At 39.3% G+C, this 14,220-nt stretch overlaps 1 protein-coding gene across 1 annotated transcript; it reads right to left on the minus strand.

Moving 5' to 3' along the window:
• Nucleotides 1-2,684: 2,684 nt before the first annotated feature.
• On the minus strand, nt 2,685-14,202 carry pdcd10a (programmed cell death 10a). The gene is made up of 8 exons (XM_078246479.1): nt 13,831-14,202; nt 7,373-7,539; nt 6,415-6,468; nt 6,111-6,225; nt 5,334-5,460; nt 4,043-4,121; nt 3,865-3,947; nt 2,685-3,445 (listed from the first exon to the last, which is right to left on the minus strand). The coding sequence occupies exons 2-8, from the start codon at nt 7,460-7,462 to the stop codon at nt 3,364-3,366; spliced, it is 630 nt and encodes a 209-aa protein (XP_078102605.1). The 5' UTR covers nt 7,463-7,539; nt 13,831-14,202; the 3' UTR covers nt 2,685-3,363.
• Nucleotides 14,203-14,220: the final 18 nt, after the last annotated feature.

Raw genomic sequence — 14,220 nt, forward strand, 5'->3', positions numbered from 1 at the left:
GTGTCCAGAGGATTGTCTAAGCCAGCGATGTCTGAGAAGCAAGCAACGCTAACAGCCCCGTCTGCAGCACACACACCCAGAGGGAGTTAACTAACTGCCCCCAGTAGCCCAGACAGTGACAGAGGACACACACACACACACACACACACACACACACACACACACACACACACACATCTTTCCTTTTATTACCCCTCACTCTCAAAGACTCAGGCTAAGTTTCCAGGCAACCAAGTAGTCAAAAAGAGTTGTTTGTGAGTCCAGGCCCTATCGTCAGTATGTAACACAAAGTGTGTGTGTGTGTGTGTGTGTGTGTGTGTGTGTGTGTGTGTGTGTGTGTGTGTGTGTGTGTGTGTGTGTGTGTTACTTCTATTCATGGATTAGGCACTGGAGAGAAGATAATCTGTGTGAGGTACAATTACACCCCTACCCAGATACACACATAAACCATAGCTACAGCAACACAATGCACAAGCCCATCAGTATTCTACTGCCACTCATAAAAGTGTTGTAACAAAAAACTACCAAGTAAAAAAGTACTGATGTGAACCTGGACCTGAAAAAAAATAAACCACACACCACCAGAGCTTTATAGTGCCATTCAAATGCCTTTAAAAAGGACTTCCTGTGGGTCACTCATTGACGCACACAAAAAGAGGAAAGAAAGTCTCCTCTGGGATTTTTTTTTTTTTAAACTGAGACAAATAGATTTGACTGTATGACTGCAAGCATGAATGCACACAAAAGCTATACATCCAACACAGATATTATCGTTTCCCTCCCTGCTGCTTCAGTGACCACAACCAATCCCTGCAAGTGATTTAATGGCCTGGAATAACTTGAATTAGCTGATTACAGCGGTCGTCAACGGTGACAGATCAGAAAATTAGGTCTCAGCAATTTCAATAATAAAGCTTTGAAAATTAACACTATCACAATTGGATTACAGTGGTGCATGTAGAAGCCAGTACAGAGCCCAAAATAGCCCACCACAAATCCACCATGGAAAATCCACTATTATACAGGGAGAAGAATGAAGTTGCTGGAATCTGGGGAAAAATGGTACGGATCTTAATATTGGAAGGAAAGAGGTGCATGGGAAGAGAGAAAACGCAATGGAAACTGAGCGGAAATGAAGCACTTTCATACAACAATGCAAATCTGATGAGAGACCCACTTTTGAAAATCTTTCTCAAATGACTCTTTAATGTCCAATAAAAAGAAAAATGTTTTTTCAACACTCTTCATGACTCTTGTTTAAGATAATTGTATTTACATTTGTTTCAAAGAATGTTGTCATGGTCATAGCCATTACAGAAAGACAGAAAGAGAAATGATGGTCAAACATTTGTGTAAATCAAGGCTTATTCAAGATCTGCTGCATCAAATTCTTTGAAATATGGATCAAATTCAAATAAGTCGCCAACCATCAATTTAGGATTGTGTTGTTTGATAGATTCATATCTTTAAATCTATAAGTTGCAAGAAATACCCACCCTCAGTCACTGTAATTGTTACACTTTGTCAGTCTGAGAATTATTGATGTTCCATTGTACCTTCTTTCTCAAACCAAGTCTTCTTCTGCCGTTTGTTGTGATGACCTTCTACAACTTTTGAATAGACACTAGAAGCCAACCTGTTTTGAGCACTATGTTGTGCCCACGATTGCAGCTGTGTTCTCTCACTTTCCCCATGTGAGACTGTGGTACAAAACAAAAAGGAGTTGTTCATTGATGTAAAGTATCTGACATTGAAACAGATGTTGTTGGTCAAACACAGTGATAGCTTGGCTGGAATGATCTCAGTGTGCTATCCTGCCATCTCTGGTTATGTATGCCACATTTAAAAAACTATTTTTTTTTTAAATCACCAGCAAACAAATAAAAGATTTTCATAGTGGATTTTCATTTTTGGATAAATACAGGATAAAAAAAGAAATTCAAACAAAATTAGATTTACTTTTTTTCTTGTGAAAAACTTAATACCTTTACCTTTTCAGTTCTGTAAAAACCCTTTAAATCAAAAGAGGACAAATCACTGTGGTTGCTCACACCTCATCTCACAAGTAGATATTATTTGAAAGGGTCCCATAAAAAGTAAAAAAAAAAGGTTAGAATGCAGAAGAAAAAAAATCGCCAGTAGATGAATAAGATTTAGACCAGGTCATTATCTTATTTTGCATCTGTGATCACCTATCATTAAAAAAAGCTCTGTGTTCTTTTATATATTGGACTATCAATTAGAGATGGCCCGATGCCATTTTTTGCTTCCCGATACCGAGTACCGATCTGATACCAGTGTGTCATATATTTTATTGTTTTAACAACTGTATACTACTATCCCTGTATGGATGTGATATTATGTCTATCTTTGTTGTCGGTCTGGCTCAGGTTAAACTCTTTGTGAAACATTAATGCCACAGAATGTTCTTTTATTATCCAGTTTGACAGTCAGTTATAACTGAAAAAGAACATAAATAAACTACTTTAACGTAGATTTTCTTTAGGACTTTATTACGTGGTATCGGATCAGTGCATAAACTCCAGTACTTCCCGATACTGATACTAGCGTTTTAGGCATTATCGGAGCCGATACCGAACATCTCTACTATCAATTGTTAGTAGACAGTAAACGTGAACACTTCGCATATATTCATAAAGCAAAAAGAAAGACGGCACAGCTGATCACCTGGATAGGTTGTGTTTATGATGCACTGGGTGAACAGTGCACACTAGAACAGTACAGGACAAAGAAAGCAGACAGTGAACACAGTCTTCATTTTAAATTCCTGAACATTTCTCCAGATCTTGGTTTATTGACAGATTTAAGTTGAATATGATGTATGCTGATGGTAGCAAATTATGACTGAAAAGTACGTGATACCACTGTGTAGATCAAGATTATGTTTTGCAATAAAAATGACAATAAAATGAGGGTGAAAGTGCAAAAAAATGTGGAAAGTCTTTTTTTCATTGTACTTGCAATTACCAAACTTGGGAAATGATCACATTTTTCCTCAACTTTTTAAGAACTACACAGCACTGAGCGGAGAGGGCAATAGTTAAAGGAACAAAGAAATATCGACTTCAGAATCTGATAAAAGAAAAACATAAAAGAGAGTAAAAAATCCCTGACAATTACGGTCAACCTGATTTGCTTTGAACCTCAAACTACATGATCTCCCCTCAAAGCCACAGAATTATAAATTATACTGCCCAAAATAATGAAATGTCTTTACAAATTACAAAGCCTCATATTACCTATTCTCTAATAAAAAGCGTGTGTGTGTGTGTGTGTGTGTGTGTGTGTGTGTGTGTGTGTGTGTGTGTGTGTGTGTGTGTGTGTGTGTGTCTTCTCGAGCTGCTACACCACAGTCTTGAAGGCCTGCAGTATCATGTTGGTTTGGTGGGTGAGCCAGTTGGCACTGACAAACACGTTTGTCACTCTGGAAACAACCGTGACAGAGACACAAGGACACACGTGTCAATCATACAGCAAAGAAACCATAGCAACAATATTAGGATTGATCCAGGAAACACTTTGATCTGGCTGGAATGGAGAATGTCAGGCTCCAGAGAATACAAGTCAGGATGAATGCACAGGAAATGGGTCAAGGGAATTATTCAGCAATGGTGGATTTGATAGAAGTGGGTCTGTCATCAAACGACAACCATTTACATGGTGGTGACAGTGTGTGCGTGCGTGCGTGTGTGCGTGTTTGTTTATGCATGCTGGCATGTGCGTGTACAGCTATTAAATGTGTTGGCATCTGTGTGTGCATATGAAAATGAAAAGGCTGAACAAGTCAGTGAGAAGACAGAAAAGGGAGAAACAGAGACAAAACAGAATAAAACAGTGTCATACTTTCCATCTCTGAAGTAGGTTTTGAGAGTGACACTGAAGCTCTTGGAGTATTTCACAAACTCTTTCTTCTGCTGTTCCAGTGCCTAGCCAATAAATAAAGACAGCCTTTCAGCTCCTCATATTTTACAGAAACTATGTTTGTGTGAATGCATTTCTTCTTCTTGATGTATCTACTTACCCGTCTATTCTGATACTGGTATTTCCTGAAGACTGTATTAACCGTGTCTAGCAGCTCCTTGATGGCACTGGCAATGTCTCTGTAGATGACACACACAAATAAGTGCATGTTAAAATAACATCTCAAAATCTAGCTGTTTTTGTCAGGCAGCGATACCCTGATAACTGCAAGTTCCTTGATCCTGCTTGTTGTCTGCCTTTCTTCCCCTTTTCTCCTGAGCATGCTTTCACCTTCAACTTTTTCTCCCCTCGTATGCACTTGAAATCTGCCGTTTCATAACTGTAATTTTTCAGCATTCCTTTTGAATTGACTTCATTTCTAAGCCCTCTGTTGGGTAAGTAACTTAAGCAGTGACTCACTGAGAGTATTGAATTTGATCAAAAATAATGGCAAACTGGGCCAAGTAAATGAAACGTCAACGTGTGTGTGTGTGTGTGTGTGTGTGTGTGTGTGTGTGTGTGTGTGTGTGTGTGTGTGTGTGTGTGTGTGTGTGTGTGTGTGTGTTGGACAGAGATATAAAATGGCATGCGGGAAGCTTACAGTTTTGTCATTACTAATGAAATATCTAATGTCTGATACTAAGATCAATGATTTGATTACTAAATTTGGGCCATTTGCTCACACCTTAGCTAGTTCCACTGGCTGATAAAGACTGAGAGATGGGGTTGGAAGCTCATTAGTGGACCTTTGAGTTGACGTTATTTTGTAATGCTGCTGTTCCAGTGTGTCAGCGCTGGAGAGAAGTCTGGCTGCACGACTTAACATTCCGGGATGGGGGGAAACAACTTTCTGGCTTGTTTGGATTTCTTTGAAAACCAATCACTATCGTCTTAGGCGACACTAAGCCCCGGATGCAGCAACAGTGCACATGCAAAATAGATAGCAGAGATAGGGGAAGGGGAGGGGAAGGTGCAGGCTTTATCCCAGTCAGACTAATTTTTTTAATTCGTCTTACTCCCATTACACTGCATAGAGCAAATTTGCATCTTTTCGCACCCACTCATGTCTTTCCCTTGACTTTGTATTCAATTGCACCTTGTTGCTTCACCAAAAATCTTTTTTTGTTTTTATGTAACTATGAAAGAAAACAATTTTAATCCCACTGGAATGGTTGTCAAAAGTCCTCAAGACATTTTCTGGAAAATTTATACAATTAATACAAGAAGTTAGACTGAAACTTTTATATTGTAAACTATAACTATAACTATATAGTGTATATTACACAAACACACACACACACACACACACACACACACACACAGACACACACACAGACACAGAGCTGTCTTACTTGATGGACTGTAGGAAGCCTACTCTGTCATTGATTTCATCTGGTATGGTGCTGAGGATGTGCTTCAGAGATCGGGCCCTCTCGTTCAGCTCCTGGAACTCTGGCTCTCGTCTGTCAATCATGAACTCTGAAAACACAGAGAGGGTGAGAAAAATAGTGATCACAAACTCCTCCGGGACGGGCACGTCAACACACGTGCAAATAGCTGCAGGGGACACTGAAATTAAGCAATTATTAATGGTGGTCCAGAGTGCAAATGTATAAAATAAATACAAGATTGATTGTGTGTGTGAATGTGTGTGCACACGCTTTACAGTGACAGTGTTTAGTTTGTTAAGTGAAGGCAGGATTAAGGCAGAACTTGGGCTGTGCCATGCAGGAGGTACATGTGAATTCATTACTGCCATCAATCACTGTACACGGCACAAGGAATTCAATTACAGACAGAAACGAAGGAACATTTGAGAACAGTTGATTTGTGGAGAAACAGCTCCCCCTAGTGGATAATTGGGCTAATGGCATATGGGCATGGGCATAACAAAAAACCCAGACAAAGCTAGGTTGGCAATCATTCTGCTTGCTAAAGTGTCCTTGAGCAATATGGTCAGTGTTGTGTATGTCCTGGGAGAAAGTTAATGTTGGCCAGGTTAATATGTCTTTCTTATTTCTTATTATTATTTGACCTACTGCTGGTACTCTTGTATGGTTGTCCTATGTGACACACCCCTAGCACACCCTCCTCCTCTCTTTGCATGCACGATTAACCAAGCATCCTACCTTCCACATCGTCTGCCATGCGGAGTAGAGACTCATTATAGTCGATTTTTACGTTCTTCTTCTCCAGTATTTTCATAACAATGTCCTGGGTCAGACCTGGGTTCTCCTTCTCTGCCTTGAAACACACAAACATACAGCTGCACTGACAGTAAACACAGTCAGCCTTGGCCCTATGTGGCATTAAATGTTTTAAATGTATAAATCAACAGAAAGATGATAGTCTGAAAGTATTTAAAAGAAAATAGTATGGACAAAGCATGGCAGTTCATCTCAAACTAACAAAAGAAAAAGGTTCTTTTTTTACCTTTATAATGGCTGCTCTCAAGGTCTGCGCTGCCGATAGGTTGACTTTCTCCAACTGCAAGTTGTAATACACAGACACAAACAAAAGCCAGTAGCAACACACACTCATCTGTGGTACAAAATGAAATAGTCCTGTACTAAGTATCTGCATTGGCCAATATAGATCATAGATTTAAGTTTTAAATTGATTTCAGTACAAAGTGGTATGTAATTTGTTGTTTTCAAGTATGTGCTACCACATATAGTATCCCCTATTCATTTTCTTTGTCTGGTCACTTTTGATGTAACATTTGCACCTTTTGAAACTCTTGTTGTTTAAACCCCTGTGTATTTGATGGTTTTCAATTTTGGATTTGTACCTTTTATATATTTGTAAATTTTTCCAAATGCTTAGCCACAGAACTGAAAACAAGACTTGCTTTGCAAGACTTTTTTGAGCCATGTTAGCGGCTCCATGAGGCTGTACTTAAAAGGAGAATTCAGGTCAATTTCAACATGTAGCTCTGTTGTTTGGAAATTTGGAGTGCTGGCAGTAGCAAAAAAAACAAAAACAATCAGTGCTGCCTACACCGTGTTATCCTCCTGCTAGCGTTAGCATCCAACAGGCTTAAACAGGGCAAGTTTTAAACGTGTTTTAAGCCTCTAAACATGCTCGAAATGTCATTACAAGTGCCTACCCATGTGTAATGATTCCTTCCGAGGGTATAATGCAGGTATAACGTTGACCAACTCTGTTAGCGTGATAGCATACAACAGAGTAAACATTAACAAGCAACATTCAACATCTACTATTCCCTTGTTTCTATTCTGCTACACCATAAACATTTAAATATTGCACAGAACCCCATTCAGTTAAACCTCCACTAACATTTTCATAAAAATGCACATTACAACCTCCTCTGCTTGACCTGAATATTTATCACAAGTCTCATCCACATTTCTTTTTCCGTTTTCTTTACCTGGTTGAAGACGGGATACATCACAGTGTAGAGAGCCATAGAGACTATTGAGGCGGTGTCGGCTTCATTCTTCATATCTTCCATGGTCATCCTTGACCAATCAATGGCCCTTTGTGTGTGTGCGCTTGTCCACTGCCAGTTTCACCTCATTCAATCACTCACGGAGGCTGACAGAATGGGAGCAGACGGGGCCAAGAAGAAGAAGAAGAAGAAGAAGAAGAAAAAAAAAATATGGTTAGTCAAAGATGGAATAAATTCATGAAATCAATTTTATAATAATACCAACAATGCACAGCTTTATTCCTTTCCATTACATGTCATAAAATCCAATGTGTACCACTTTCCAAAAAGCCTTTCAGTCACAGACATTATCATCACATAACAGCCACACTGCCGAGGGGTGTGTGCTTTACTGTTCCACTGGGTGCAATGGGGACAAAACTGGCATGAGTCATACCTGAATAAGGAACACCCTCACCAATATTATTGCTGCAATACAAATATCACTGCGATAAATATAGAACCTTGGTGTATACAGTATATTCAGTGATGTTCTACCTCAATCTTGTCATTAGGAAGCAGTGAATCCTGGTGGTTTAAATTAGATAGAAATATCTATGATATCCTCTTTCATTGGCCTTTGTTCTGTCTGTGTCTAAAACCTCCAAGACCAGTTCTTCCTCAGCCAGTTTGTTGTGTGACACTTTTACAGCATCTAATATATGACGCCAATCTTCATTCTACTGATCCTACAACAGATCATTTATCGTCAGGCAGGGACACGCACTTACATACCAAGTCTGTCTTTATGTGTGTGCCTCCTCTTTTCAAGAATCCAGTGAGTCACCATGTGAAGACCTGACAGTGACTTTATAGTCCTTTATAACTGCAACTAGGTTTATTAGATGTGTTGGTTTGTCCCTTGATACCCACAATTACACAAACATTAAAGCTCCAGTGTGTAACGTGTTTAGTTTAGTAATCTGTGTTGCCCGTTCACAAACTTGTCCTTTTTCATGAATATTTACCACCACCAATATTTACCGTATTCCTTTTGGCTTGACATTTTACATTTGCATTCGCATGAACTGGGGTAGACACTCCATATTCATGCACCATCTTGAAATACGTTAGCCGGTAAGGGACATACAGGACATACTGCTCCGCCTTTCACGTTTTCGCTGTCACATGATAAACTCACAGGTGCTGCTAATGCTGCTAATGGGTATCGTAGCTTCCCGGCCCCGGCAAGTTTGAAGACGGAAACATGGAGGACCACACATATTCAAAATCCAAATTTCAGGAACATAAGTCTTCTTCTAGCCCAGAAAAAGAAAAAGGATATTGAAAAGAGCAAGAGACTGGCTTTTTGAAGCGTGAAGGCTACCGTAGCTGTAATATGTACTTTGAACTGTGTGGTGCGAGAGAGCTGATTGAGATATATGATCTCATTGCTAGATGGGAGAAATTCCTACATATTGGACCTTTAAGGTTATTCTCAGGTCAAGTGTTTCCTAATATCAAGAGCTGACTAGGATTATGAGAGGAGGATCAGTTAGTGAGTATGTTTGGTAACACTTTACTTGAAGGTATCTACATAAGAGTGACATGACACTGTCATGAACACATGACATAGTCATGACACATGAACCCTAACTCTAACCCAAACCACCTAACTTGTCATGACAAAAACCGAATGACACTTACTAAAAGAAGCATTATGTCATAAACATATATGACTCGTTTATAATGTTTATGACACATTCATGACAGTGTCATGTCACTCTTATGTAGATACCTTCAAGTAAAGTATGTTTCCATACACACTATTATTCAACTATTCCGAATATGACAAAATTCCGAATTTGATACAGATAATGTAAAAATGTTTTGTACACAAACCAACAGTTTACAAGTCTGGGGTAGAGATGCATGCCTAAAAGAAAAGCCCACATCTCTGGTTGGAAGGAGAAAGGTGGTTGAAGGAGCTATATTAGTGGAATATTTACTTTCATTAGCCATGTTGACAGTTTAGTCAGAATATTATCTTTTTCGGAATAAGGGCAAAAAACAGAATATTATGTGCACGTAAACGTAGTCAGTGTCCTTACATAGGCATTCCAAAACAGCTACCACTGGGAGACAACCACAGATGTTGTTACAAATAGCCCTTCTCTAGGCTTTAAAGGGGTGATAGAATGATTATATAGGGTATTTCACACTGTTCCCTTAAGGTCTCCTAATAGGGTATGTAACACTGGTTGGGCTGAAAATTGCCCAAATGCTATTTTATGGGCTCTTAACTACCCTGTTAATATGGCCCTAATTGTAACAAGAGCTTTTCTTCTAAATATGGTATGCTCATGAATATTTAGATGAGCTGCGCACTGATTGGTTTGAGCAAACCACATACAAACACATAGGAGACGAGACAGCAGGTCTCACATTTCAGACACTGCAAAGTTATACATTGTTCGTCTACTATTTCGTTATTAGGGCCCAAGCACGAAAGTGCAAGACCCCAACGGTGCCTTGCACTGAAAGTGCGAAGGAACCTATTGTTTTTGGTCAGATTATTTTTGCCAATTCTTCGTCGCATTTTTGAGGGGGTTAGAATGCACGAAAACTCACAAAAATGTGCACACATGTCACAACTGGTGAAAATTGCAAAATTAAAAACATTACACATATCCACCACTAGTTGGCGCTATTGCAGAAAAAAAGCATTTGGCCCTATAACTCCCAAACCGTACAGCTCACATTCAAAAATGATATATATAAAATACATATTTTCGCGTTCCCTGGATCCAGCTGAATCTCCTGATATAGACCACGCCCATTTCCGCCTAGACTTTTATGCGTGAAAAATCGCGATTTATCGAAAACCTACTTTGCCAAACTCCTCCTAGACCGTACGACCGATCTGCACGAAACTTGGCAGGTAGCATCTCCAGACGGACCTGACAAAAAGTTATCCAAAGAATTTTTATAGGATAAAAATTGCACATATTACGCACAAACAAATTTGTGTAGCTAAGTATGCAAACACGAACTTTGCCATATCTCGACCAAAATAATTGCTATCAACGCAAAACTTAAGATTCTTGTTTGCCATGACCCTCTGGAGTTGCCCCACACATTTTACGAAAATTGGCCACTAGGGGGCGCTACAAGTGCATAAAGTTTATAGCTCATGAACGGCTCATCCGATTTTTACAAAATTTGATGGGTACCATCTAGGGCCACTTATGAGGCCACCCCTACAGTAAGGTACTGATTGGTCAAAGTGGGCGTGGCCTATGGGACCCTAATTGGTTTTAGCCCTTGGGCACATATTTGACGGCCTCAATATATTCAAAAAAAAAATATCACAAACATTGGCGCCCACATAAACACCTGGGAGCTTTGTGAGACTGTACAGCGATTTGGCCCAAACCTGTAAGTGGGCTCCATAGCGCCCCTAACGCCTGGAAGGCCTTAACTTGGACATAGTTGCTCCGAGCTTCACCAGATTTAATACCCATATTGCGGACATATTTCCCATTTACCTTCATTAGCTCCGCCCAACCGGAAGGCGGACATTTTTAATTATGCATTTTTCATGTGTTTTACATTCTTTCGAACTCGTCCTAGGCCATGATTTCAATCTTCTTGAATATTTGCAGGTAGTATCTGTTGACCCTCATGACGAAAAGTTATCCAGAGAATTTTGATAGTTGAAAAGTTACAGCAACTTCCTGTCTAAACAGGAAGTTGCGTTATCTTGGCAACAATTATTCCTATTGCCCGAAACTTGTCAAGGTTGTTCGTAATGGCCGGTTTAGCATCTGTGCCAAACTCTGCGTCAATCGGCCATTAGATGGCGCTGTTTTAATTTTTTTTAATTAATCAGCAAAATATTGATATATGGGAAACCTACTCTGTCCAACTACTCCTGGGGCGTGAGTCCGATTGGCACAAAAACTGGTATATAGACTCGGAGGACCCTCGTGACAAAGAGTTATCAAAAGAATTTTAATAGCTAAAACAATGCGCAAGTTACAGAGGACCAACTTCCTGTAGGTGGGTGTCGAAACTGGAACGGTTGTATCTTGCACACGGCTATTCCGATGGACACAAAACTTAAGACAGTTGTTCCTCATGTGCCAATGAGGCTTGTGCTCTGAATAAACTGTTGTTATTCAACTATGACAAGGTAAAATCGGTTTTGCATTCTATCACCCCTTTAACCCAGTATCACTGATAGGTGTGGTGAAAAGAGTTTGGTTGCACCTGTAACCACACCCAACAGTAACAAACCTGTACAACACTGCAGCAAGGTGAGACATTAATCCACAGAATGTCAGCAAAGACTAGATTTTTTTTGTTATTTTTCATGGGGGGTTAAGTTACTCTTTAAGTTAAACAGAGAATAGAAACTGAGATACAATACAGATCAAAAAGAAAAAAAACAATTTGATTATATTTTGGGCTTTTCCGCCTTTAATTTTTGACAGGACAGCTAGGTGAGAAAGGGGGAAGACATGCATTAAATCGGATTAGAATCCTGGACCTCTGTGGCATAAACCTCTCAGTACATGTGCGCCTGCTCTACCCAACTCATTTTTGCCAAAAGAGATAATGACAAACCAAATGTATTTTAATCCATCTGAATTCTAAGAAATTCATTTTAACACAGTCAATTGTGGAAGATGTTTTCCAGTGTTTCATTATTATGTGTGGTGTCCTCTCCTTCTTTCATAATCCCAGAGACCTGACAAAAAATAAAATGGATCCAAGGTGTTTCCTAGCAACACAATTTAATTGATCTACAGATGAAGGTCTTCAGATGTATATTAAATATAGGCTAGACTGGGTTTTCCTTGGCCCAACATGGAAATAAGTTTACATCTAACATATGTGCAAAATAAACTAAAATAAATACATATGTGTACCATTTTTTAGATTGCCTGTGCAGACAAAAAAAATAGTGTTCTCCTTGGTCAGATTTTGAATAAGGGACAACAGGTGATAAGAGTGGTACGGTGTGGAAAATCACTTAGTGCAATCTATGATAACTCCTAAAACACAAATCCAATTAAGGTTGAATTTATCAATTAAGGATAAATGATCTGACTGTTGTATGATCAGTAGAATGAAGAATGGCGTCACATTAGATGCTGTAAACGTGTCACACAACAAACAATGGCTGAGGAAGAACTGGTCCTGGAGGTTTTAGACAATTGTTCAATTAGGGTTTATTCAATGCTCCTAAATGTATGTGTAAAGATCTGTCTAGGATGAAGTAAGCTGTGAAGACTGGAAAGGAGGGGTAACAGTAGTATCTGTGTATAGGACTCATATTTCAAGCTATGCATCTATATAATAAACCTTTCCCCAGGTGGAAATTTCAACTTATCAAACCCAGGTGTAACAAATGATCATAATGACTGCATTATATGTAGGTGTGCCTGAAACAGGGTTCTGGTATTGTGCATTATGGCTCAAATGACACAGAATAGTTAGAATAGTTACACCTGCGTTTACTTGCTATGACAAGTCAAAATGCCTGTCAGGACAAAGGTCTTTTAGGCAACTTTTTGAGTCATTCGTGCAAACCATTGCAATTCTTCATTACTAATTGAAAAACCACAGAGTCGCCACAACAGCAAACGACATAAAGTTCACAACCACAATTTTGCATGTCTGGCTCATTACCATCTATTTGAGTTTAAAGCCATCAGGGCACTTAGAGCTCTCTACTGTGACCCTTGCATCAACACAAACTAAACTACACAAATTTACAAGATTTGGGGAGCACAAAATAGTAATTAGTTCATAACCCATAAAGTTGCTTTTTCAAATGTTAAATAAGTACAGATTTAAATGCATACAGTAATCACCACCTTGTGTCAATATGAGTCAATGAAAAGCACACTTTTGCTATTATCATTACATGCATTTATATGTAACACCGCTGTTTGTGTGAGTGTGTGTTAGAGAAAGGAAACGATTAGAAAAAAGAAATGAATGATATAATATGAATATTGGCCTATAAATCTTGGGTGCAATTTGGGGCATTTTGATTTATGCCCTTTGCTGACCACACTGACTACACTGATAAAATTATGGACATAACAGGTCGAGCACCATGAATTTGCTTTGGTGGCAAATGTAATTTTGAACCAAACTATTATTTTTCCTTAAAAGATGATACGCACTTTGGCAGTCACTGTGTCGTGTGAGTAAGATCACTGAGGTTAGTTCATTGGTGTTGGCAAGTGGAGCAGAAACCTCTTTTCCATCTTGATTAAAAACACAATCTTTGTGGTAGCAGGTAACTGACTGACTGAAGTGATGTGAGGCGAGGATAAAGCGCAATAACTACTGTAACGTTACCCCAACAAGTGTGTCACTTAAACTAACTGAATAACTATATCGCTGGTGTAGAGGGTTTAAAGTTACAGCACGACACTTACCTGTGGTGAGATTGTTGCCAATGAAGAGAAGCAGCGTTCCGATAAGGTGGGGGGTAATGTTAAAAAGCGAACAGCAATACCTGCAGGTAGCGTTAACGCGCTAAAATTAGATCAGCAGTTTAAAGCAGGTGATCAACTTCGCCGTTAACATTAGCTAACTAGCACTATATCGCCATAGTGTCCGGTGATAAAATAGTGGACTTATAAAATATATAATTAAAACAGACGCAAGTGCTCCGATTGTTTGCTTCAATAACCCCTTTTGTTATGATTGTGTCTTATTCAGGAAGTTTACTGCCTGAAAGCTGTAGCCGAGAGCAGGGGTGGGCGGACTTGGGAGCTGTCCGGTGGTATCGCAGGAGGTGATTGTAGGCTGGTTGTAGTTCTTTC

The sequence above is a fragment of the Sander vitreus genome, chromosome 3 (genome assembly GCF_031162955.1).
Source record: "Sander vitreus isolate 19-12246 chromosome 3, sanVit1, whole genome shotgun sequence".
NCBI classification, from domain to species: domain Eukaryota; kingdom Metazoa; phylum Chordata; class Actinopteri; order Perciformes; family Percidae; genus Sander; species Sander vitreus.